Raw genomic sequence first — 24,159 nt, 5'->3', positions numbered from 1 at the left:
ATCAATGGCCATAGGTTAGTATCATCCAGTAAAAATTGCGCTTTCCGCCAACTGCCGCCCAAACAGAACATGAACAGCGAAAAAGCAAGAATATGTACAGTATTTAGTTTTATCTGCAAGCCAGATGCAATCATCAAAAGAGCCATATACGGCTCGCGAGGCATCGGCTCCCGACACCTGCACTACACTGTAACCAGGACTGGCAGAGAAAAGGTTCTCTGGCCAAAGGTAGCTTGGATTCTGTGGCGACTTAGATAAGCTGTAAGGGAAGCTTGTAACATTCAAATCCAGAAGGTACCCTGTCAGTTAGTTTTAATCATCATTGGGATAAATGTAAAGTGATGCAAAGTTGACACTCCATTTACTCCATGTGCCATATATTCATACCCAGTACAAGTGTGGTGCAAAGTATTGTCAACTGAAGTTTTCTTTCCTTTGGTATTTTCATACATGCGCACAGTAAGAAAAAACTGATTGCATCGTGGGAGGAGTGAACATAGATTGCTTCCAATGAAAGCAGCTCCCCCCATTCTCTTGAAATTCAGCGCAGGTTAGGGGTGCACAGTCTTTGACAGAGCGGAAGCAGAAATTCGGCTGGAGATTAATGCACGCCAACTATGATTATAAGGAACCGCAAAAAGATCTTCACCTGTGGCGGATGTTAAGTTGGCGAAGGCGATCACAGACCACCATTGTGAAATGGTTCCTGTGTCACGATCAAATTCATCAAAATCCTTTTACACCAGCCTCGCCACAATTTAGACGTGTTCCTTGCTTGTCTCAAGTCGAGTGTCCAAATCACCAAATTGTCTGGGTGTGTAAAAGAAAACGCCTTCTGGTAATCGGGCCACACAACACGGCACAGCACCGTGTGCGAAATTCCAAAGCAAGCTAAACATAACTTGCCCTTGCGTGAGAATCAAGATGTGACGAGTGTGTGTGTGTGCTGTCTATAAAAACAGAGCCTTCACTTAATGCGTCACCATTGTCGTGTCATTGTACAGTTTGGAACTTGATTGGTCTCCAGCAAATTGAATTGAACCAAAACATTTTAGAAGGGTGGAAACTGCCAACAGCTATCATGCCTCATTACTTATTTAAGAATAATGGTAGGTTGGGACTTTATTGATCTCAAAAGAAATTCTGGACATTTGTCAAATGCTAGCAGACAACCACTGTTCCATGTTTGTGTGATGATGTTACAGTATTTACATAGCCTATGCAGCAGTCGTCAGCTCTTACACATTCCACTGTGAAATCACAGCTCTGAACTAAGCTGAACTGCACCCCTTGAGGGGAATGCCGCTTTTTTGTCACCCTCGTGGATATCAACTGCAGTCAAATCAGAGAAATTACACTTGAGAGAAGTGTGTTTTTCATATTTCCAGATAATGTCATCACACAACGTAGTCTTGTTTTGAGTTAGCTCCACACATTAAGAACGGAAAAAAACTATAGTATTTTTCAGTTACTGTAGGATCATTAACGTGATCTCTTCATAAATCAGCCGCAGAGCGCACAGTGGAAGAAACTATTTCTGGCTCTAAAATTGAATTATCCTTATTTATCACATCAATAAAAATTCTACATTATAGAAACAATTGAACCAGTATTTAAGGCACATCTTTTTCTGACTGAGGGAGGCCCGGTAGTCGAGTGGTTAGCACGCCAGCCTCACAGTGCAGTTATCGTGAGTTCAAGACCCAGTCCAGCCTCCCTGTGCAGAGTTTGCATGTTCTCCCCAGGCCTGTGTGGGTTTTCTCCGGATCCTCTGGTTTCCTTCCATATTCCAAAAACATACATGGCAGGCTTATTGAACACTCTAAATTGTCTGTAGGTGTGAGTGTGTGAGTGACTGGTTGTCTGTCTCTCTGTGCCCTGCGATTGGTTGGCAACCAATTCAGGGTGTCCCCTGCCTAGTGCCCGAAGACGGCTGGGATAGACTCCAGCACTCCTGCGACCCTAAGGAAGATAAAGCGGTCTGGAAAATGGATTAATGAATGGATGGATGAAATGATGAAATGATGCCCACCTTCTCTCTCTGCCCACCTTTACTTTTATTGTTTTTAAACTAACCTTGTGGTCTAGCCTATGTCAAATATCATTATATATACATGCATGTGTGTGTGTGTGTGTGTGTGTGTGTGTGTGTGCGTGTGTGTGTGTGTGTGTGCGTGTGTGTGTGTGTGCGTGTGTCTGTGTGTGTGTGTGTGTGTGTGTGTGTGTGTGTGTGTGTGTGTGTGTGTGTGTTGGTCATGTCGCGGCCCACTGAAAAATGGATGGCGGGCCACAATGGCCCCCGAGCCGTAGTTTAAACACCATTATTTAAGACAATCATTGATTCCGATAACACAGAAAAAGGAAAATTAAGTGTTTGAGTGATGGCCAGGAGTACCATTTTAAAAGTGACTAAACAAGCTGATTTTTCAATTCACAAACTGTTATAGTTGAAAACAGAAATGAGATTTACGTGAAAAACACTACATCCTTTTTGGGGAGTGAAAAAGTCACAACATCATATTAATAGTCAGACATCCAGTAAATACACTGTAGTAAAACTTTTGCAGTACCTGCACTCTCATGTTTGGTGTATTTGTTAGACTGGGTCACCATATCATTTGAGTTCTGTTTTGTGATAGCAAAGTTTGTAATCTTTTGTTAGGGGGAGGGAGTGGTCTCTTCTATTTGAACGCAACATTGTACTTTACTTTCCTTTACAAATTCCCTATCACACTGTTTAAAGTGTTTTTCATGCCCACACATAATTTAACATGTTGAATGACTCATTTTCATCACCATAACCTGGTATTTGGTGAACAATAAAATTGAAGAATTTATATTGTTTAAGATACTATGTAGTATCTGGCAACGGGGAGAAAACAAATTTCGGAAACTGTGTGACAGACTATGAATGATGGTTACAGGTCCAAAGATGGCTGTAGACAAGGAAATGTAAATGCAAATGATGGTCCTCACACGCATCACTGTGATTCGTCGTTTTTTCATGCTCGTCCGCACGCGTCCTGAATGAGCCTGTGGCTGTGCGCTCATAACTGTCACAAGATCCTTTATCTGACGGACCTTTATTTACAGCTTTAATTTCCTGAGCTTTATGTGTTCAGCTCACGTGCCACGCCACTGCATTCTTGCTGTCTGGAATGCGGCACATATTTTTGATAGGTAAAGGTGTTATATTTGAAAGGTACATTTTAATTTTACGTGTCTCAATATTACAAGAAAGAGCCTGTTTGCCTTCAATTCACAGGAAAATGTAGCTTTGTGTTGTGGCGGCCAACCTTTCAATTCTGTCTCTTTTCGGGACTGTAGATGAGTCTGATGTTGTCCAGGCCATGTTGTTGCTACATGGTTCTCATTCTGAGGCGGGTAGAGCGAGGGCTGCTTTGATAGAACCTGTAAATCAATCCGATTCTCAGGAAAACAAAGATTGATCCCACAGTGGCCTGACGGTTGCTGGGGAGTGAGGACCAGGCCTCAGGTTTGAGTGTGATGACATGAGACAGATTCACAGCATCTAAGCCTACCGGTTCAAAGAGGCATGAAATGAACACAAAGCCATTTACCGAGATGATCAACCTCAGCAAGTCTTGAAAACTCTTCAGGTCGCTCCTAAATTGGTAATGCAATTGTCAGTTTTCTTTTTCTTCCTACCACATATGATATGGTAATCTGCAAAAAAAAAAAAACTACAGAATTCATTTCTGGTATACCTTTTACATTGATTTAATTCCTCTTTTTCCACTCTACTTTTATCAAGTGAATTCAGTTGTTTGTTTCTGTGGCTCAGGAAACCATGTTCAATTTGCAAGCTTGGGGTCAATGTGTCACCCTGATTGAAATGAAATTAATGGTGAACTTTGGCTTATGTGAGAAATATGTGCACAAATAATAATAATGAAAATGGTAATTACAAGGGGTTTTGACTGGATGTATTTTTTTATTCAAGTTTTGCATTCACTCAGCCTTATAAATTCATCTGAAGGTCCTCGTAGATATGTTTCCACATAAAACCATTTTGCCCAGTACGTTTTAATTTGCGATATAATAGAAGCTTCGAATGTGAATGCTCATAGTTGTTGGCACATTGCTGAAAATGAAATACTTTTGACATTGCTGTCATAATTATGTCTTTACAACATCCGGAAAATGTTACGTTTTTAAATCGCACCGTAATTACGGTTTTACACATTGCGGCCTTAACTACCGCGGGTTATTATGGAGCCCACAAAAGTCATTCATGGAATCATTATTGCGCCTTCTGAGATAACGGCACAAAAGAACTCCACATGGAAAATTACATTTGAGACCTCTCATCTGCTATTTCATTACCTTGCTCTGTCTGATGGCTGAAATGGGTTCTCTTAATTTAAGGAGCTGGATTCCACCTCGGTGAGTAGTTTATGTAATCTCACTGTAAGTATAATTTCCCATAATGCCGTGTCAGAGCTACTACTCTGCTTAGCTACCGCTGTCTCTTATTGCAATGCTGGCCATCTCTCTCCCCCAGATCCGACAAGCAAGATCATTTCTATGGTGTATGCGCTGAAAGGAGGAAAATATGCAATTAGCAGTAGGCCACAAGTGTTTCTCTGGGTGACATTCATACTTTCCTGTGAAAAACACAATTAGGCCCCGGCTCAGATTCTACGGTACTAAGAGACCCCCTCCATTGATGACTTTTAGTAGAAGCATCCCATTTAGGGATACAAAGAAGCTAATCCATTGGGGTGGATATGACTTGTACCAAGTCATCTCATCAACCAAGTCAACAAACCTAAAACAAGATGAAATATTGAAGAGATTTACAAGTCCGTTATAGTTACTGTAGTTGTATAACAGCAAATGTGTAAGACTGTCTAATGGGCTAGTTAATGAATCTCAGTTTGGCCCTGAATTCATGGATTCTGGATTTTTTTTGAGCGTTTTAACAGTCTTGCCTTGGCAGAGGTCAGTGCCAAGATAGTACCTTATCAGACCTGTTGCTGCTGTTAAATCAGAAAATGTATGCACCCGCCAACAGGTGCCTGCACCTATATAACCCCACTTACTATTCCTTTGTCACTGTTACGACACACAATTGCCCCTAACTGCATTTCACATTAAACAGGTTGGAAAATGTGACATTTTATGCATACCATAGAATGAGTAAAACAAGGAGATACAAAAAAAATCAACAAGACCCATATAGATATAGACTATTGCAGATCAATTATCAATTTGTATCTTCATAGTTACACTAATGTGATCATTGCATGCTGAAATATCTAATTTAACACAACACTAAGTGTATATGTCAATATCAGAGGAGGAACTAATTCATAATAATGTGATCGGATATTGTATCCATTTTAGGGTTCAGTATTTTTCTCTGTCTATCCAAATGTCATAGGAGTCCAAGATGGCGCCCGAGTAGGCAGCCATCAGCAAGTCCTCTCATGAGCCTTGCTTTTGTTTGTTGTTTTTGTCTTGTTTGTGCGTTTTCTTTTGTCACTTTGTGTTGTTGTGCGTCGTGTGGAACAGATATGGATTGTTTTTCAGCATTTTTGGCCACGACATTCATCAAGGAGGAGACTGCTGAGCAGTTGCGCATTTTCGGCTGCATGTATATGCCAGTCCTGTTTTTGAATGGGAGGAATGTCGGTGCCATTTGACTATCATTGCTGGACAGCTCTGGGGCCATTGTGCATTTTGGAGCCTGTAATGGGCAGCATCTTCACAGCCCTGCTTTGTTTAGCGGAAAGGTCGGTGCTGTTGGACAGTCTGCTGGATGGATGCATGGCTTGAGGACCCTGCGATGAGAAGAAAGGAGCGTCAGCGCAGAGCGCCGATGCGTATGTGGAACTGTCGCGGCTTTGATTGAAGCGGATTTATGTGGGACAGGAGATGTGAGACAATCTATTTTCATCAATGGATGCTACAGCTGCGTGTTTGCTTTCAAAAGTTAGCTTGTACTCGACATTTACATTCCAGCATGATGTCCCTGATCCACTGGTGAAGAGACACTTTGATTCTCTCTTCTTTCATCTGGAACTGCTTCGTGTAAGAAAGAGGGTACAAAGTGCTTAAGAATGAATGACTATGTGTCTTTGTGTTGTCATGTTATTTGTTATTTAGTTTTTTGTTGTTCTTTTGACTTCAAGACGGCGCAGCGAGAGTGGCTGCCTTTCCAGCAGCTCCTGTTTTTGGTTTTTCTACTTTCATTCCTTTCATAACTTTGCTGCTGTGAAATGTAAATTTCTCCACTGCAAGACGAAGGAAATCCAATCCAATCCAAATACATACACTGATTAAATATCGAATTGCTTTAATGTGTACTCTTTCAATAACTGTCTTCATCAATGTGCAAAAAAATAACTGCCATAAGTAGATTGCAGTCCTCTATTAGGAGCAGAGAAAAGCACACAAATCTGGAGTCTGCATCTCCAACACATCCAGGTCTCGGTTCAGATTTGGCCTGTCTGTGCCCAGCACTTTTCCCACTTTTCCAGAAATTTCTGCAGGAATATTTTTTGTCTAGACTTATCCCGACTGCTTGCCAAAATAGGAAAGGAAAATTTACAAACAACGGCACTCTGTTTTAAAATGTAAAATCAAAACTTGATCTTAAGCAATATTGAATATTCAGCGTGTCACTTCATTTTTTTGATTTGAATCACTGACAAGCCTCACAGTGTGAATGCAACTCAGCTTTTAAGAAATATTCTGAAGTCTTGAACAGAAAGCCCCATTGAGAAAGGGATGAAAGATGTCTAGGTAGATTTAACTTGGTGTGATTGCCCGAGACATCATCATTAAGACTGTCTCAAGAATGACAAAGAAGACCTGGTTTCTCATTGTCCAAATCAATAGATGCTTTTACCCGGCCGTCTCAGGCAAGCAATGTTATATTGTTGCTGTGCTGTGTTGCGCTATAGAAACTGCACAGAGACAGAATAGACGAGCATAGAGTGTTGAGCTGTTGCAATATATAAATGTGTAATTAGTGTAGGCAAGCAAGGTAGAATGCCAATTTGTTTACGCCGTTAAGAGTTGCTGAGAAACTAATGTACAGTTTGTTTGGTAGAAGTATCCTAGCTTTTTAAAATACCAACTCTCCATTTATTTTAAAATAGAGACATGGATTTTTTTCTTTTACATTCATACATTAATTGGTTTTGCATCAGGCTACAATAAAAGCAGCACATCCAAAAGAGATTCAAAAGCTTCTGAATTTATAGAGTTATAAATTTGGGCCCATGGCCCCTTAGGACCCCCCAATCAGTTGTGAGGTAGTTTGATAGTCTCAGCGTTTTCACACAATAACGAAATTCACTAAATGCACACTCTGCTCATTGGGAGTCCTCCCTCCCCCCAACCCCTTTGAGGTCTCCCCCCTTCATCAACTGACATGTTGAAAGAAACATACTACTATATCCCCGGTTACGGACAGCTTTTGCCACATGAATAAACTTTAATTGAGCCTTCAACTGCCAGACAGGAGACCAAGAGGAAGACCAAAGAGGAGGTTTATGGATGTTGTCAAAGAGGACATGAAGGTAGCTAGTCTGAGAGAAGAGGATGCACAAAACCGGGTTAGATGGTGGACATTTATTCACTGTGGCGACCGTTGAAGGGAAAAACCGAAAGGAAAAGAAGAGTAAACAATTACAATTATTTTTAAGCAATGGGATATAAATATTGAATTCACAAGTGTTGTGAGTATAGTGGAACTTCATGTTTGGCAACTGAAATGTTGGAATTGGACTGCAAGTTTCGGTGAGGGTAGGGCCTCAATGGCCTTTTGGATATCAAACAAAATGTGTGACATAACCTACTGCTTCACTTTGCTAGACCACATTTCAGCCATAATCGTCACAACTTTTGAAACAAGAATAAATTGTAAAATAAATGGCAAAACTAAATGAGAAAAATGACCACATAAATTACCAAAGGAAGCAGACTTCTATTCTCAGCAGAAAAGAATCACCTTTGTTCAAGTAGCCTGCATTGCTGGGTGCTACGGTAGCTATGCACAGACTGGCTGTCTTAATTGTGGTTGTCGCTTCTTTTCAAAAGTCAGTGTTTTGTGCTTTTGTTACGTTTTAAGGCTTTAGATTCAATTCATGGTTGGTATAGTTTTATACTTGTGAGGCTGCTAAATGAAGGGTAGGTTTGCCAGCTCACTTTACAAAACAAAACAACAATGTACCCAATCTGCCATCCGTGCCCACTGTGCTACTATTTGATATTAGTGAATTGATGAAAAATCTATGAAGCAGACAATAAAAATAGCGCTTCCTTACATTTTACACCAGGATGGGAATCTCCAATAATATTTGGTTTTATATTCCTGGCATGCCATATGGCATCAAGGTAATAAGTATATGGCCTTGAATTGTCATCTCAATGTTGCCTGGATTATATGTTTTGAAGTGTTGGGTACGGAATTCAATGTGACATATAATACATGATGTCATCCATAAGGTCTGAATGTGCCTACATTATGAAAGCCTGCATTGTGGAGTGTGTGGTTGTCTTGCATTGGCTGAACAGTGATTATGTGCAGGTGTTGATTGCAGTATGGCGGTAGGGACAAGAAAATGATAAGATGCTTTTGTTTTTGCCATTGTGTTTGAGAGCACAAGAGTCTCAATTTAGGCATCAGCTGTTCTCCTATCACACAATGCAGCGTGTTTTACCTTTACTTATGGAATGTCCACTAATTTGTAAATACCAGTAGTCATTTCAGCCCATCAATACTTGCTCATCAAAGTGATATTTTTCTTCTTTGTTTTGTTTCCGGTACTTAAAAGCTAAAATTTGACATAAAAAGCATTATTATGGCAGCGAACTCAACTCAACTAGCTTCACAGCGAGAAGCAGTTTGATCATGAAAGATTGTCTAAAAATAAGTTTGTGGTTGCTTATTGGTTATCTCAATTGAAGTTTGCTCCCAAGCTTAACAAAAATAAAGAGAATTTTATGAGTGCCATGTGTAAATGCTACTAGACAATGCAAAGCACTATTAACAAACTAACGTATAGCATTGACATCACAGTGTTATAACACCGACGTCCCCGGACAAGTTGTGTCCATAATTTGTAAAATCACTTCAAATGATTTCTACTGAGCGTATTTTAATAAGAGTCCACCGCATATAGCTATATTTTACGTTTTAAGACTCATGCTGAATATTCAGGAAGTCTTGTTTTTGAGTTGGTGACGAGTCCGTATGTGACGTCACGAAAGGACTACCCACTGACCGTGAAAAGGACACATTGTCGCATTGTCTTTCCATCACGTCAATGTACAGCAAAGTCTCGTTATATAAGATATTCTCGGGAGTCGGAAAAAATATCGATATAACCGGACTATCGATATATCCGATCCTGCGGCATGTAAATTTTCTCCTTGCGTTCATAGAAATAGTACTGTAATAAGCAGTATTATCGATATAACCGCTATCGATATAACGAGACTTTACTGTATTTTACTGTAGTTGTTTGGTCTGGGGACCTCGTGTTGCACCCAAAAGCCGCCAGAGGGCGTCCAAGCGCCATTTAAGAATTTATCAGCCTGTGGAAACGGAGGTGGCCACAGGATGTCGCCATTTTGTGCCTCTTCTTTTTTTTGTGAGAGATTGTCCCCCAATGTTGCCTCAAAATGGCCTAAATAAATTCTTTAATCAATTGCAAACATGTATGCTTTGCTCTTCAGAACTATTTGAATCATATTCATAACTGGATGTGTAACAAGAAAGCATATTCTCGAATTTGAAGCCATTGTTTTGATTCACAAGCAATGCAAGACGTCTTGGCGTGACGTCACGAAATTGGGGCGGGACTTTCTGAAAATGCCCAATTCGCAGCTCAATTTTTTGCAGATTTTGGACACTTTAAGTCATTTTTATTGGTGTTTTGCCTTTGACTAAAAATATCATACTGCATGTTTTGGGTATTTTAGATGCTATAAAACGTTTTTCTGGTGTCAGTTAAAAAACAAAAAAGTGACGTCGGTTGTCCTTTAAATGGACATTTGAACATGACAGAACAGTAGCAACCCATTTGGACAGACAACTGAAAGGACAACTTGTTCGTGGCGTCACCCCAAGACGTCTTGCCTTGCTGGAAAATCAAAACAATGGCTTCAGATTCGGAGAATATGCTTTCTTGTTACTTATCCACTTATGAATATGATTCAAATAGTTCTGAAGATGAAAGCACACATGTTTGCAATCGATTAAATTTATTTCGTGCCATTTTGGGCAATAGGGTGGGGGGGGAATATAGCACTAAAAAGAGGTCGAAAATGGCGACAATGATCCGTGAAAGGAATTAATCAGCCCGTTTCCACAGGCTGATTAATTCCTGACACAGAGCTTTGTCGCTCTCTTCTGCCTCTTTTTGGTGCAACACGAAGTTTTCAGACCAAACAAGTACAACAAAATGCATTGACGTGATGGAAGGACTGCTACAATGTGTCCTTTTTTCGGTCAGGGGCCTTCCTTCAGTGACGTAGGGTGAGGACTTGTCACCAACTCAAAAACAAGACATCCGGAATATTCAGCGCGAGTCTTAAAACGTAAAATATAGCTATATGCGGTGGAATCTTTGTAAAATATGCTCAGTAGAAGTCATTTGAAGCCATTTTACAAATTATGGACACAACTTGCCGGGGACGTCGGTTGTCCTTTAAGGCAGCAATAATCTTTGGCATATCGTTTTTATTTTGCGAATAATGACCAATGTCACTTTATTTTACTGAGTCACTTATTCCACTTCAAAAACTCTTTTTCAATCGAGTCTACATGTACTATACTGATGTCTGGTGCACACAACAAACGGAGCACCCAATGTGGGCTGGATGGAATAATTATTCAATTTTCATCTTAGTTTCAATGGGGAAAGAAAGATGATTATCAATACAAGTGTTTTTTTCTGTTATGAGAGTGGTCAAGGTGCAAACTGAACTTGTGAGTTGAAACAACGCTTTATGTTTCATATTTTTTCAGGTCTCACCCTAGTTTGGTCCAGGCTTTAGCTTGGAAATCCCAACCGCCAACATTGATCCCAGCAGCTGGAGCGGCAGCGAAAGCCCTGCCGAAGACATGGAGAGAATGAGTGATTCGGCAGACAAGCCCGTGGACAACGATGCAGAAGGGGTGTGGAGTCCTGACATCGAACAGAGCTTCCAAGAGGCCTTGGCTATTTACCCTCCTTGTGGACGTCGGAAGATCATCCTGTCGGATGAGGGAAAGATGTATGGTGAGTACAAATCTGCCATGTCTCACATCCTTATTGGCATCAGGTGTGTGAGCCCGGAGGAGCGGGGAGGGGATGGGTGCGCACCTGATGCCAATCAGGATGTGACACCATGTACAATTTTCTTTGCATGCCCGTTGAGTTATAAGGAATCAAACAAAAAACATCATTTCATCAAAGGGCAATTCAAGTAAATTTTTACCAATATAATATTTTCTCTGCGCTTTCACTCTTGCAAATAAGGTATTCTGCATATTGCGTTTGCATAATTTAAATTAAGCAGCAAAATCCACTTATTTTTATCCACCTCAGATGGTGGCCATTTTGCCATCACAGGGCCCAAGGGCCGATGTAACGACTATCACAGCTCACCTGTTTTCTGGTTTTGGTCATGTGACTCTTTCAAGCGGAGCCCAATGAAACCACCGTCGTCGGCTGATGTGAGTAAGGCTATTCAAGTGTTATTTTCAAGACAGCCGACTGTTCGATCAATCTCATCAAAACTTGTATAGTTTCGTCATTTCTCAAGCCTGGCCAATCACATCTCTTATGTGTACAAAAGCTGAAATGATGACTACAGTCCCCACTTAGACATGCACAGGATCAAAAAGCTACCTTTTCCTTCCAGTGTGTGTATCAGACAATAAATATAAAATGGCACCATGGTATTTCATCATGTTTCTCTTCCTCTTTTCATCAGCAGTGAAAAAGACCAAAATCACAACAATGAAAATCGTGGAATTCATAGCGGTCCTTTTCCTTTGGGTGTCGTTGCGGCAACAATATATAATTACTATTATTAACATCTTTATTAAGATTTGACAGCAGTGTAAAAATGAATTGGGCAAGTAAACCCCAATCACTGCACTTAATACATGATGGTCAATCTCAAACGAACAACGTGGCGACCGTGCAGATGCTTAAGTGCAAGTTTGTCAGTAAAACAGCATGAACTATTAGTCTGTGGCAGATGGTACTGTGGCTGCCACCAGCTGTGCCCCCTGTCCCCCTGACCTCCTCTACCCCATTTCTGGCTTTGTGATGTCATGGAAAGAAGGAATATTTTCTTTCTGATGATTTCAAGTAGCACAGCTTGTCTATGACAAGTGGTGGTAGAAAACCCCACAGTGCATTCATTTGCAGCTGTCATATGACCCCTCTGGCCAAACGAAATGTAAATTGTAGGAATTGTAATGATACCCCGTCAGCTGCCACTGGCCTCAGATGGGACCTCCCTAACTATCTGATCTTCCACATATAGTATAAACTGAAGCTTTTTCAGTGCTCTGGGTGAAAGCATGACCATCTTATTGTGTGTATCAATGTTTTTCAAACTGAATGTGGCGTGTATGTGGTAATCCCGCAAGGGGAAATTGTCTTTGCTCTTTGTTGTCAAAACAATACACACAAAGACAGTGCTCAATGGATTGTGCAAGAGAGATGTCAGAATGATTTTGCCATGATACAGTGCCTTGCTCAAGGGCAGAGCTTACTCAACCATTTCAGGTTGAGCCCCAATATTAGAACGTTTCATAAAGGATGGGGCAAACATTGTGATTTATTTTCAAGGAAATGTATGCCTGCTTGACAACCATTGAAATAATCATTATCTTAATATTGGCCCAATCCCATTTTACCTCAAGGACAAAACTTAATCAACAGGGCCAAAATAATTATATTACAACACAACTAAAACAAAACCCAAAAAATAACAGTACACTTCAGTACACTTGAAGAGTTAAAACGCAAAAGCTGACATTTTTTCTCAAATTTGTATTTTAATTTTTGGTTTCCCAGTTGAAGCCATTTATTATTTGAGATATTCTACATAAATACAAATACACAAGGGTTAATTTGAAAAGAACAACAACATTGAATTGAAAATTATGATGTCACTGTTGAGAGTTTTGAAAGGCGCTTATAAATTAAATGCATTACTATTATTATAAAATATCTTTATTATAAATGTATGGTGTCATTTCAATGCAGAAGATTTTTATGCCGAAAAAATAATTGTCTTCAAAGTTGGACAAATCCAAAATGTTCCCCGAACTATGAAATCTCACTGAAATTGGTTTGCTACTTAAATCAACAGGTAGAATAACAGTATGTTGAACCAGCCCTTAATATAAACATACCGTACGTACATTCACCTTGAATCCTCAACCTTCAATGGAAAACGAGACAATGTGACATTGATTGTGCAGCCAATTGAAGGCTGCTTTGTTAAATCTGCAAGCCTGATCACTGACATCATTCTCACCAATGAATTTTATGCATCCCTCTTGAACTGTTGAACAATAAACCAGAGGCGACACAAATGAACATTATCATATTTTAAGATCGGTCTCAAGCACAATTTAAAGTTTATTCGCAATAAGTTAGCAAGAAGTCACAGGCACAGACATGTTTGTGGGAAGTACTGTGTGTGAGGAACAACGATTATCTGATGGCGCAATTTAGGGATGAACAAATTCATCGGAAACTGTTCTTTTTCTTTCGACTTTTCCCTTCGGGGGTCGCCATAGTGAATCAATGTCCACAATCTAACCTGGGTTTTGTGCATCCTCTTCTTTCACACTAGCTACCTTCATGTCCTCTTTGACAACATCCATAAACCTCTTCTTTGGTCTTCCTCTCGGTCTCCTGCCTGGCAGTTCAAGGCTCAGCATCCTTCTCCCGATATAGTCGCTCTCTCCTCTGGACATGTCCAAACCACCTCAGTCTGGCCTCTCTGACTTTTTCTCAAAAGCCTCCATATTGAGTTGTCCCTCTGATATACTCATTCCTGATCCTATCCAACCTGGTCACTCTCAAAGAAAACCGCTACATCTTCAGCTCCCTTACTTCCAGCTCTGCTTCCTGTCTTTTCTTCAGTGGCACTGTCTCCAGTCCAAACATCATGGCTGGTCTCCACATCTCTAGTTTCTCCCCCACCTGTTCCCTGTTCTCGCGACAGATCACAATGTCATCTGCAAACATCATGGTTCAAGGAGATTCTTGTCTCAGATCGTCTGTCAGCCTGTCCATCACCATAGTGAATAAGAAGGGGCTCAGAGCTGACCCTTGGTGGAGTCCCACCTCCACCTTGAATTCCTCCATCACACCGACAGCACACCTCACAACTGTCTTACAGTCATGATTCATGTCTTGCACCGCTCTGACATACTTTTCTGTCACTCCAGACTTCGTCATGCAATACCACAGCTCTTCTCTGGGCACCCTGTCATTTCTCCAGATCTACAAAGACACAATGCAATTCCTTCTGGCCTTCTCTGTACTTCTCTATCAGCATTCTTAAAGCGAGCACTGCATACCTCGATTGGTAAATCATCAGGCCCAAGTGCCTTTCCCCCATTCATCCTCGTCATCAACTCAGCAAATTCATCAGAAAGAAACAACAAAATGAATTATGCATTGTACACATTTGAATACAGCATTCATACAGTACAGTAAAGTCTCGTTATATCGATATCGGATATATCGATAGTCCCGGTTATATCGATACTATTTCTATGCACGCACGGAGAAAATTACATGCAAGCAGGGTCGGATATATCGATAGTCCCGGTTATATCGATATTTTTTCGGACTCCCTTGAATATCGATATAACGAGACTTTACTGTATTTTGTTTTAGAAACATCACCAGTGCAAACGATAGCAGAAAATGGGAAGTCCTATTGAATATTCACACACAAACACTGTGGAAACACACGTGGACAAGTAACATAAATATAGTTAAACGCATAAATACATCCTAATCTGTGAAAAAAATTCCCTGGACATTTATTTATTTATTTATTTATTTATTTATTTATATCAGTTGTCCAAAACAGCATGGTGGTCCTGACTTCGTAGCTTCAATAGAGGTATTCACCATAAAGACAGAAAGTGTCTCATTCGCAAGGTTGTGCAAAGAGGCACTGAGACAATCCAACACATAACTGCAGGGTGTAAGATGCTGACAGGGAAAGCCTACGTGGAGCGCCATAACCAGGTGGCTGGCATAGTGTACCGAAACATCTGTGCGGAATGTGGACTGGAAACCCCAAGGTCAAAATGGAAAACACCTCTCAAGGTAGTAGAGGATGACCGAGCAAAGATCCTGTGGGACTTCCAGTTACAGACTGACAAGATGGTAATGGCCAACCAACCAGATATCGTGGTTGATAAAGGGCAAAGGAAAGCCGTTGTCGTGGATGTAGTGGTCCCGAGTGATGGTAACATCAGAAAGAAGGAACTCGAGAAATACCAAGGGCTCAGAAAGGAGCTGGAGAGAGCCTGGAAGGTAAAGGTGACAGTCGTGTCTATGGTGGTCGGAGCACTCGGGGAAGTGACCCCCAAACTAGACGAGTGGTTGCAACAGATCAACAACATTGTGGTTGCAACAGTGGTTGCAACATAACAACATTGGATATCTTGGTCCAGAAAAGTGCAGTGCTGGGAACAGCACGGATACTGCACAGAACCCTCAAGCACCCTGGCCTCTGGTAGAGGACCCGAGCTAAAATGGGAAACACACACCACCCAAGGGGGGTGTGAGACGAGGATTTTGTTTGTATTTTATATATATTGGCCTGGATTCGTCAAGGTATCCAAAGGATGTTTTAAAACACTGTCAGTTTTTTTTACTAGGGAAAAGTTAGTTGCACAATCGAGTTTTTGATAAGTTTTTATTTGTTTGTTTATCTTTCTCCTTGGACCGAATTTACAGTCCTTTAATCGAGGACCTAGATTGCCTCTCTGTAAGCAAGATCAACCTAGAATCTAGGTTGATCTTGCTTACAGAGAAGCACAGCCTCTCATGGCATCTGCGATAAAGTTGGCTATGTGTCGACTGGTATTTTGTATTTGAGATTCAAGGGATGGCGACGTGTTCCAAATGCAGAGCTCATCTCAAGAGAAGTCATCCTGAGTGCCATTAAGCCCTTCGTCATCCAGGGGTAGAGTGCAGTTAATTAGCAACAGTCTCTATAGCAACTGTGCTGCGGTACACACAATTTGTAATTTCTGCTTCTTAGCTTATTATTGTAGTGTTTACCTGAAGTGAGCCGTATATTCTGAGACTGGTGTTAACCGGCAATGTTCGCATTCTCTTAGGCTGATTCTAACTTCGATGTCGGACATCTGCATCGAGTATTATCTCAAATTGCACTATGCTTGGCAAGACTGATTTAGAAGAATATTGAAAAAAGAAAGCAAATAAGAATCTTTGGCCCGAGCCAAAGCACTTGCACAGTTAACCTGCTGTGCTAGGCTGCATTCATTTATTCCAGAAATGGAGATGATAAGTGAAACGACACGCTTCACTCAAATTGTATGTTTATTCATTGAGTTATATATTTGTACTTGTCTTGCAAGCTCAATGACATTTGTGGTATTTTTGTGGTTCCTGTTGCTTGTCGCATATAGCGTTTACAAGTTAAAGCAACGCTTTTAGATAATAGAGGTCTGTATATAATACGTACGTTTTTCGTGTACATGTTTTTTCAGATACAGACCTTTTGCTTTTTTTATGCTTTTGTGTTTTGTACTGTAAACCTTTTCTGTCAGATCATTTTGTCATTGCCCTATAGGCAGTTATCCGACCCAGATCTTTCCTGTGGGAACTAAATGGCACTTGCTTTGCAGCGATGCTAAGAATGAGTTCGTCTAATGAGCAGACCTGGCTTGGCCCCGATGGCCCAGCACTTTGCGCCTGTGCGGCTTGTAACAGCGGGCCGAGAATGCTCAGAGACATAGAGTGCAGACCTGATCCTCCCCGCTGGGTAGATAATTAGGAATTTTGGGATCAGCTCAGACTCCCTGAGTCACCTGCATTCACTCAGAAACGAGTGTTAGGGACTTCATTGTATAGGAGAGGCATCACACACCTGAAATTGACATTTTGTGGTTCATGAACAATTCAAATTTTCTATTCATTTGTAGATGTTTTCTTTTTTGCACTCTAAGGGATCCTTCTGAGTGAGCTCTGCTTCCATTGTTTTGGAATATAATGAATTTTACCATTTTTACTTCATGTCTCTTAACAGCGGCCTCTGAATTTTGACAAAAACAAGTCAGATTCACTGACAACAGATGAAATGTTTCCAATAGTATATTGTATATATTCTTTTGTGTGAAAACCATTTTGTCTCTTACAAACAAAAACAGAATTTTATTACCAGCTCATTTACTCATGATAGAAATGAGTCACTCTGAGGACAGCGATAGCTTGGTTTTGATGGGTATGAAATACAGTATTAACAGAACTTGGGTAACCATACTGCGTTGGATCTTCGACAGTAAAGTATGTCACTGATGAGAAAGCTCATTATATAACAAGTTTATTTCCTTTGCTTGAATAAAATTCAGTATACTTTAGACTCATTGACTGTTTATTTACTATTATTATTATTATTATTATTATTATTATTATTATTAATAATAATAATAATAATAATATTATTATTATTGTAGTTGTTATTACGGGTGTCCCGAATAAATGGCCTCCGATACAATACAGATATTGCAACCGTCCGATACAGTTATCAATCTGATACGATATCATCAGGCTCGACTGCACTTTGCATTTTCAAATCCCCAAACTCGTCAGCTTTCATCTGAGTGAAGGTTGCTTGGAGTATACTCTCCGAGCCGACACTATGCTGCTCCTTGCCGCTCTTTTTCCAGAGGTACCCCACATTCGAACTCAACTGTGTGTTCTTTTAAATGTAAATGTAAATTGGGGGATTCAATCTCAAGATATTACATTTAGCATAAGACTCATTAGCCCTGTCAAATTCATCACAACTCCGCGGTCCCTTCTCCAAGTTTCTCATTTTCCCCAGGTACGATTTTTGGCGTGTTAATGGCTTTACCTTACCATGTTGTCAACATTTTGCTCGATTCATATATATTCATATATCTGGCTTTGCATTTGTATGTTGTGGGTGGTAAATAGCGGGTCGCTGCTTGTCTGAATCAGTGGACTATGGGGTGTGTCCCAGCTGTGAGATCTGTGCGAGGCCCTCGGAGCCAGGCTTCTGGTTTCAGGTTGCATGTTCCCTGTTGGCTGCTTTTGTTTGACTAAAACCACAAGACTCTGCTGCTCTTAAAGATCCAGCGTCGCTTTCATGCTCTTTTCAAGAAATCACGTCTTACGCTGATTACATCATATTCCATTGATGCAACACTTTTATTCTGATGAGATCATCTCACACTGATGGGACTATTTGGAGTAATCAGCATATGAATGAAATCTGAGTGCAAGTATCATTCTCAAGCACATGGACTGCACGCCGCCTCGAACATAGCCTGTCATCTATTCTTTTGCTATTTGATGACAAGTGACAAGTGTCTCTCAACATTGCACAGAATCTCTGTCAACAAAAGAACAGACACCACATCATCATATGCAACGGCGCGTCACCGGTTCAACATATTTTCCTCAACCCATAATATTATTGAATTGCATTGTGGCGTTACGACATGACTTTGGAGAACGTCAAAGTAGCTCTGCTGTTGAGAGATTAAAGCAACGCACAATTTCAACTATTGTACATTCAATGATTCAATGATTTGCTGTGGCGACCCCTGAAGGGAAAAACCGAAAGGGAAAGAAGAAGAAGTACATTCAATGATTCACTGCTGTGATCATGCTTTCAACTTGAAATATCCATCATCATGCCCATGAAGTTACTCTTCATTTTATACATATTGGTCACAGCCAGCCCCTTTCTTTGTGCTCCGACATGCCATTGATCCCGAGAGATTGAAAATATTGATTTTACTTGGTGTCTTACTTCGTAAGACACCTTCTTACTGTCGTAGAGAAGGGGGCAGTGCAACTTCCTGACTGTTTCTACCGTGTTCACACATAGGCACAAAGACTTTTCTCGGGAGACTCATAATTACAGCCGTCTTTTCAGATTAGTCCAGCATGCCTGTCCAACTGTAGCATCTCTCCCTGGATATTTATCCCTCTCCTCTCTTGAGAGGCACAGCTCAAACACAATGACCAGGCCAGTCTCTACGATAATGTACGTGATGATAAACACAGTAGCTCCTAATTGATAGAGTGATTCAGACGAAGGCTGGCTGTGCAAATTGGTCCCCCGGGATTGTATTGCAGAGCTGAGTCTCGCGGGTTTCAGCTTTTAGCCCTGTTTGAGAGCCGTACAGCGCGGGCAGAAGAATCAGAATGGTGTTGGCCCAGCCCAGGTGATAAAGATGCTGCCCTTCCCTTCTTAGCCTTGTCTGAATACAGCCAAAGTTCAGCAGAGGTTGCTGCTGTAATCCTCTCAGTGTCTCCAGGAAGGCTCAGGTTAGTGACCTGCTGCTTTGTGATGTCTTGTAAGATTTTGAGACAACACCTGACCTTTAATCCCCCACTGTTCAACTAACACATTAGCTCAACTGTGCCTGGACCAGCCCCTGCAATAAAGCCTTTTAGCCAGCTCAATAAGGTCGTTTGAAGTTAAATATTGATTTCTTTTGGTGTCCAGAGTGGGGACAAATGCATTTTTAAAGAGCTGTTAATTACAGTTGAACACAGCATTATTAAGAGAACTGGATGTGTGCTGTGGCTGGATTTCGAAATGGTCAGTGAAATCCACCAAACATTTGTTAATCACCATGAAGATCTATGCTGCCACAAAGCTTGTTTAGAGAACTTCATTCAGAATGATTCTTGAAATACTTTCATTCATTGCACAGAAATGTTAGCTATTGACTTTTCAGATACACGGTGCATGGTAGTTTTCAATGCTTTTACAGAGCGAATTACTTTTTTCATTTCATTTCTATTGAAGTTCATTTACATGGCATAAACGGCAATGACTTCAGCAATGTAGTTATATTAACATCTGGCCCGCATATGTCCTTGTGATTGTATTTACTTATGACTGACTGAATAACATTTTGTATTGAATGTGTGCTGTGCCTGAATGCAAAAACCAAGTCTCTTGTGTGGCAAAGAATAAATTTGTTTATTTCAACGTATCGTCACCAAGCAGTGTGTAAACTTGACATTTTTTTAAAATTCCGGCAGCAACACTTTCACCTCAAAGTAGCTTGGATGGAGCCGGATGTCATGATCAGTAGATGTTATCCCCCAAATTCCATCATGAATGGCCTGCAGGCTAAACGAGCCTGACTGCTATGCGGGGTAATAACACTACCAGCTTCGCTATGCCCGAGGAAACACCCGTTCATATTTAATTACATTCCCATTATTTTGTCTTGGATAAGCGACAAAATTAATTTTTCCTTTTGAACTTGTTCTTCTGAGAGAAACCTAAAATAGTTTTCCATGCAAAACTCTTACATAACACATGAATAACAATAATTGGTGGGCGCCCCGCTAAACAGGCTCTGCTCTTGCCAGCCTTTGTCAACTGTTCCCTGCACTTGGCAAAACTGATAACATTGATGATGCTTTTGAAAGAGTGCCTCATCCTATCTGGAAACACTAAAGACCTTCGACAAGTACCTTGACTGCTAATTTGCTTTATTGGTATGTTAATTTTCGCATTGGGCCTTTTAAGTCATCTATCACCAAGACGTGTGTGCACCCCCCACCCCCACACATACACAATTAATTCAATGTTTAGATGGGAAAAAGTGTGCACGAGTAATGAAATTATTGAGAGCACTCAGAATGCAAAGGTATTGCCAAAGCTTAAATATGGCACTTGTAAATGCAACGAGTGAACTGCTATGATATGGGTTCACTATCGAGAATCTTGCTTCTTGCTTCGTGATGTCTTCTGAGTTTGAAGGATCAACATGTATGCATTCATTTTAACCTGATCGAGTAACATTGAAAGAGATTAGGCTGCATGTTTTTCTTTCAAACAAAGGTCTGATAGTATGCTCCAGCTCATCTGCGACCCTAAGGAAGACAAGTCGGAGAGAAAATGGCTGAAAAAAATCCAAACATGTTCAATGCAATGTTCTCAATTAAATTTAAATGCTCAGAGGTTAATTGTGGATTAAGCTTTCGTTCCAGCAGTGGCATGGAAAGTTTCCTTTCAGGCTGACTAAATTTCCAGGGTAATTTTTCTTTTTAAATAAATTATTGGGATTTTACGTTGTCACCAGTGATGCTTGGCAACAGTATGAATGCTTGACAAAATTAAGAGAAGAAAGAGTGAGAGAGATTGTCCTCGGAAGAGTAACCGTCCTTTACATCAAAAATCCAGGTTGGCATCAACTTTTCCAATAACGATCATTTGAAAACCACAAGGAGGAAGACAAGTAAGTATTCTTTTTGGGGAAATTCAACACATTTATCTTCTTTGTTTAACAGCATGGAAAAGGAATCATCAGTTGTTTTGCATGTAAGAAGAGGAATCAGCCATTCATATGACTTTGTCGAAGAGCAGTAAACAACAGTCAAGAGGCTGTGTGACAGTTCCAGTCATTTGATTGTACTTTGTAGTTAGCATCCACTGTGTTCTTTTTAAAGATTTGAAAAGAGGGCTATTGATAGGTCAGTCTCAACAGGCCAGCCGCTATGCCACATGTGCCCTGTGATGTGGGAGGCTGTTGTGTGTATCTCAAGCGTCATGCTAGAAGCCGCACACTTGCAGTCTATCTGCAGGCTAATTCTAAGTCAGGCATCGGGCTGGGCGAGTGTGGTAGTCCAGATGTGACTGTGGTCATGCCTGCAATCTGGAAAAAAAGGTGAGGTCTGGGGGTGCTTTTACCAGAGTTGGATGTGTTTTAAAATCGCAGAAGAAAAAAATGAAAGAAAGCTGCGAAGCATTGTTCTTACTGTGTAGATGAGAGACTCAAGCCTGTTATCTATTTAGCATTGGTTATTTTACAAATGGCATTGTTTTCTGAATTGAAGGACAGACCACCGCCAATGTCAGGGGGGAAAAAGGCTTGACCCGTTCTTATTTTATTTTGACACTTGTTGTTTTTCTGTGGGGGAAGTTGTTTGTGGGTGTGGCATTACCAAAGTAGGACCACAGAAAAATGTGACAATGTCCATCATTGTTATTCACAACAGAGGGAGTCTGTCACAGGTTTCTAAGAGAAGATGCTGGTAGCTAAATTGGATTTCTGACTGAATGAGCAATGGGCAATTCGGGGACGGCCTGGTCAAAGTTGAGCCACCATTCTTTTGTGGAGATACTGGTGGAGTGCCATTCATAATTCGTAGCTCCTCCAGAGTCGCTGAGACCCATATTGGACAGCTCACAATAAATGCTTAATCCTCCTGCTGCGTTGAGTAACAAGAACGTGAGTTTAAAGAGTTAATTTTCTCAGGCCTCTCAAAGGTTTGCACGACTTTACTTAACCCCGGGAACTCCACTAACTATGGGCAGACCTTAGTTTTAAAGCAATAAGCATGTAAGTAAAAACGTGTTTAACCGAACCACAAACTTTCAAGTAATCTTTTTTAATCTGAAGTAAAACACTAAAAAAACCACAGTATCAATTACTGTCTAGAATAAGAACTATTATTATTAATGGCTATAATAAGAATTATTATGATTAAAAGAACCCCTAAGGAGGTCAAATTTGGTGTGCATGTGTGTACGTGGCCAATAAAAATGCTTTTTCCACTGTATTAAAATTGCTTTTGTGTTTGAAATCCGGAAATTGACCAGAAATTGACCGAGGAATGCTTGCAACTATGTTGTATTGTTCCAGCCTTATTTGTCATTTGACAATTCCCTCTATATACACTGTACCATCATCATTAGGTCCTTTAATCATGTGTAGCTGTTTGTTATATATTTTTTTTTATTATTTTCACAACTTTCCTCAGCAGGGAAGTGAATTTACCAGCCCCATTTGCCATTTAACTTGCCTGTGGAAGTCGGGCAGTCATTATTATTGATCCATGTAATATCTTGACGCAACAACTCACCATATGATGTTATGCGCTGCTCAGTACGCTGTTTATGGCCTCACTGGAATGCATACCGAGAATATTTTCTTGCTTTCTGAAGGATTCTGAAATGGCCTGCTCATAAAACAGCGAACACATTAATTGTCAGTCGGTTCAGCAAAATCAATCCGAGCTCTGTTATGTGCAAGCTCTCCATATTTCACAAACGCGAGAGAACATTTCTGCTCTATTTTATTTCTATCCCATTACAATGGGTTGTCGGAACAGTATCATACCTGATTGACTTTGGGCCGCAAAGGCAAAATTATGTGTGGAGACATTTTAAAGTCATTGTTATTTTGCTGTGCAAATACAGATACCAAGCTTATTTCTCCCAGTCTAGTGAAAAGAATGAATTATTCAATAGCAAGCAAGCTTTCAGATGGCCATTAGTGTGCTTTGATCTCAGAATCAGGAGGTTGCATGAATGCCTCTATTGTCACGTTATGTTTCGACTGTGTGTGAATTATTGAAATTTTTGGCCATCTGCTAAAGTTTACAGGCTCATGGCACAAGCAGGCTCGAGCCGCAAATCCCCAGATGTTTATTTCCCTGCAGAAGGCACGTGGCAGCACATTACCATTTGTGTAGATGCACTGAATTTGATTTACAGCTAATACATTTTGTGTAATATTTTTTCTCTTGGGGATAGTCTTATTCTTTCGGATGTCAAAATATAATATACAACAAATGTCAAAAGGATCTGTGCATTAATTGGTTCTGAACGTTAAGCATTAGGATCTGTTCCTACCACGTAAACGTAACAGAATATTGTAGTTTAAATGTTCGTTGTATTTTGTCTTATTCCTCCCGCCACAAAAAAAAAAGCAGTATAAAGTGGTGAGGATATTTGACAATGAAGTGAAGGCACAAAAATGTTGTCCTGATTTGTGGAGGGTGGTTGCACATTTCATAGAACAAGTCGATCAGAACCCTGGCATTGCTTAGCTACAGCTGGACACATAATTAGAGCCCCCCCAACCTATAATTTGTCTAATAGTTTTGTTTGGCG

The 24,159-nt window shown here is 40.5% G+C and overlaps 1 protein-coding gene across 7 annotated transcripts in view; it reads left to right on the top strand.

Moving 5' to 3' along the window:
* The window catches only part of tead1b (TEA domain family member 1b), a 58,729-nt gene that overhangs the window by 5,474 nt on the left and 29,096 nt on the right, over positions 1 to 24,159 (top strand). For 6 of the 7 annotated variants that reach the window (XM_088992470.1, XM_088992469.1, XM_088992468.1 and 3 more), the window contains one exon: positions 11,009 to 11,261. In XM_088992470.1, coding sequence (XP_088848596.1) covers positions 11,105 to 11,261 — 157 coding nt within the window. In that variant the 5' untranslated portion in view covers positions 11,009 to 11,104. Of the gene's footprint in view, positions 1 to 11,008; positions 11,262 to 24,159 lie in introns of those variants that run through there. The other variant, XM_088992471.1, reaches the window with a different exon arrangement.

Source organism: Hippocampus bargibanti, linkage group LG03 (genome assembly GCF_051943395.1).
Source record: "Hippocampus bargibanti isolate YZ-2025 linkage group LG03, ASM5194339v1, whole genome shotgun sequence".
Taxonomy (NCBI): domain Eukaryota; kingdom Metazoa; phylum Chordata; class Actinopteri; order Syngnathiformes; family Syngnathidae; genus Hippocampus; species Hippocampus bargibanti.
The sequence above is the reverse complement of the archived record's forward strand: the minus strand, read 5'-3'. Positions and strand labels throughout refer to the sequence as shown.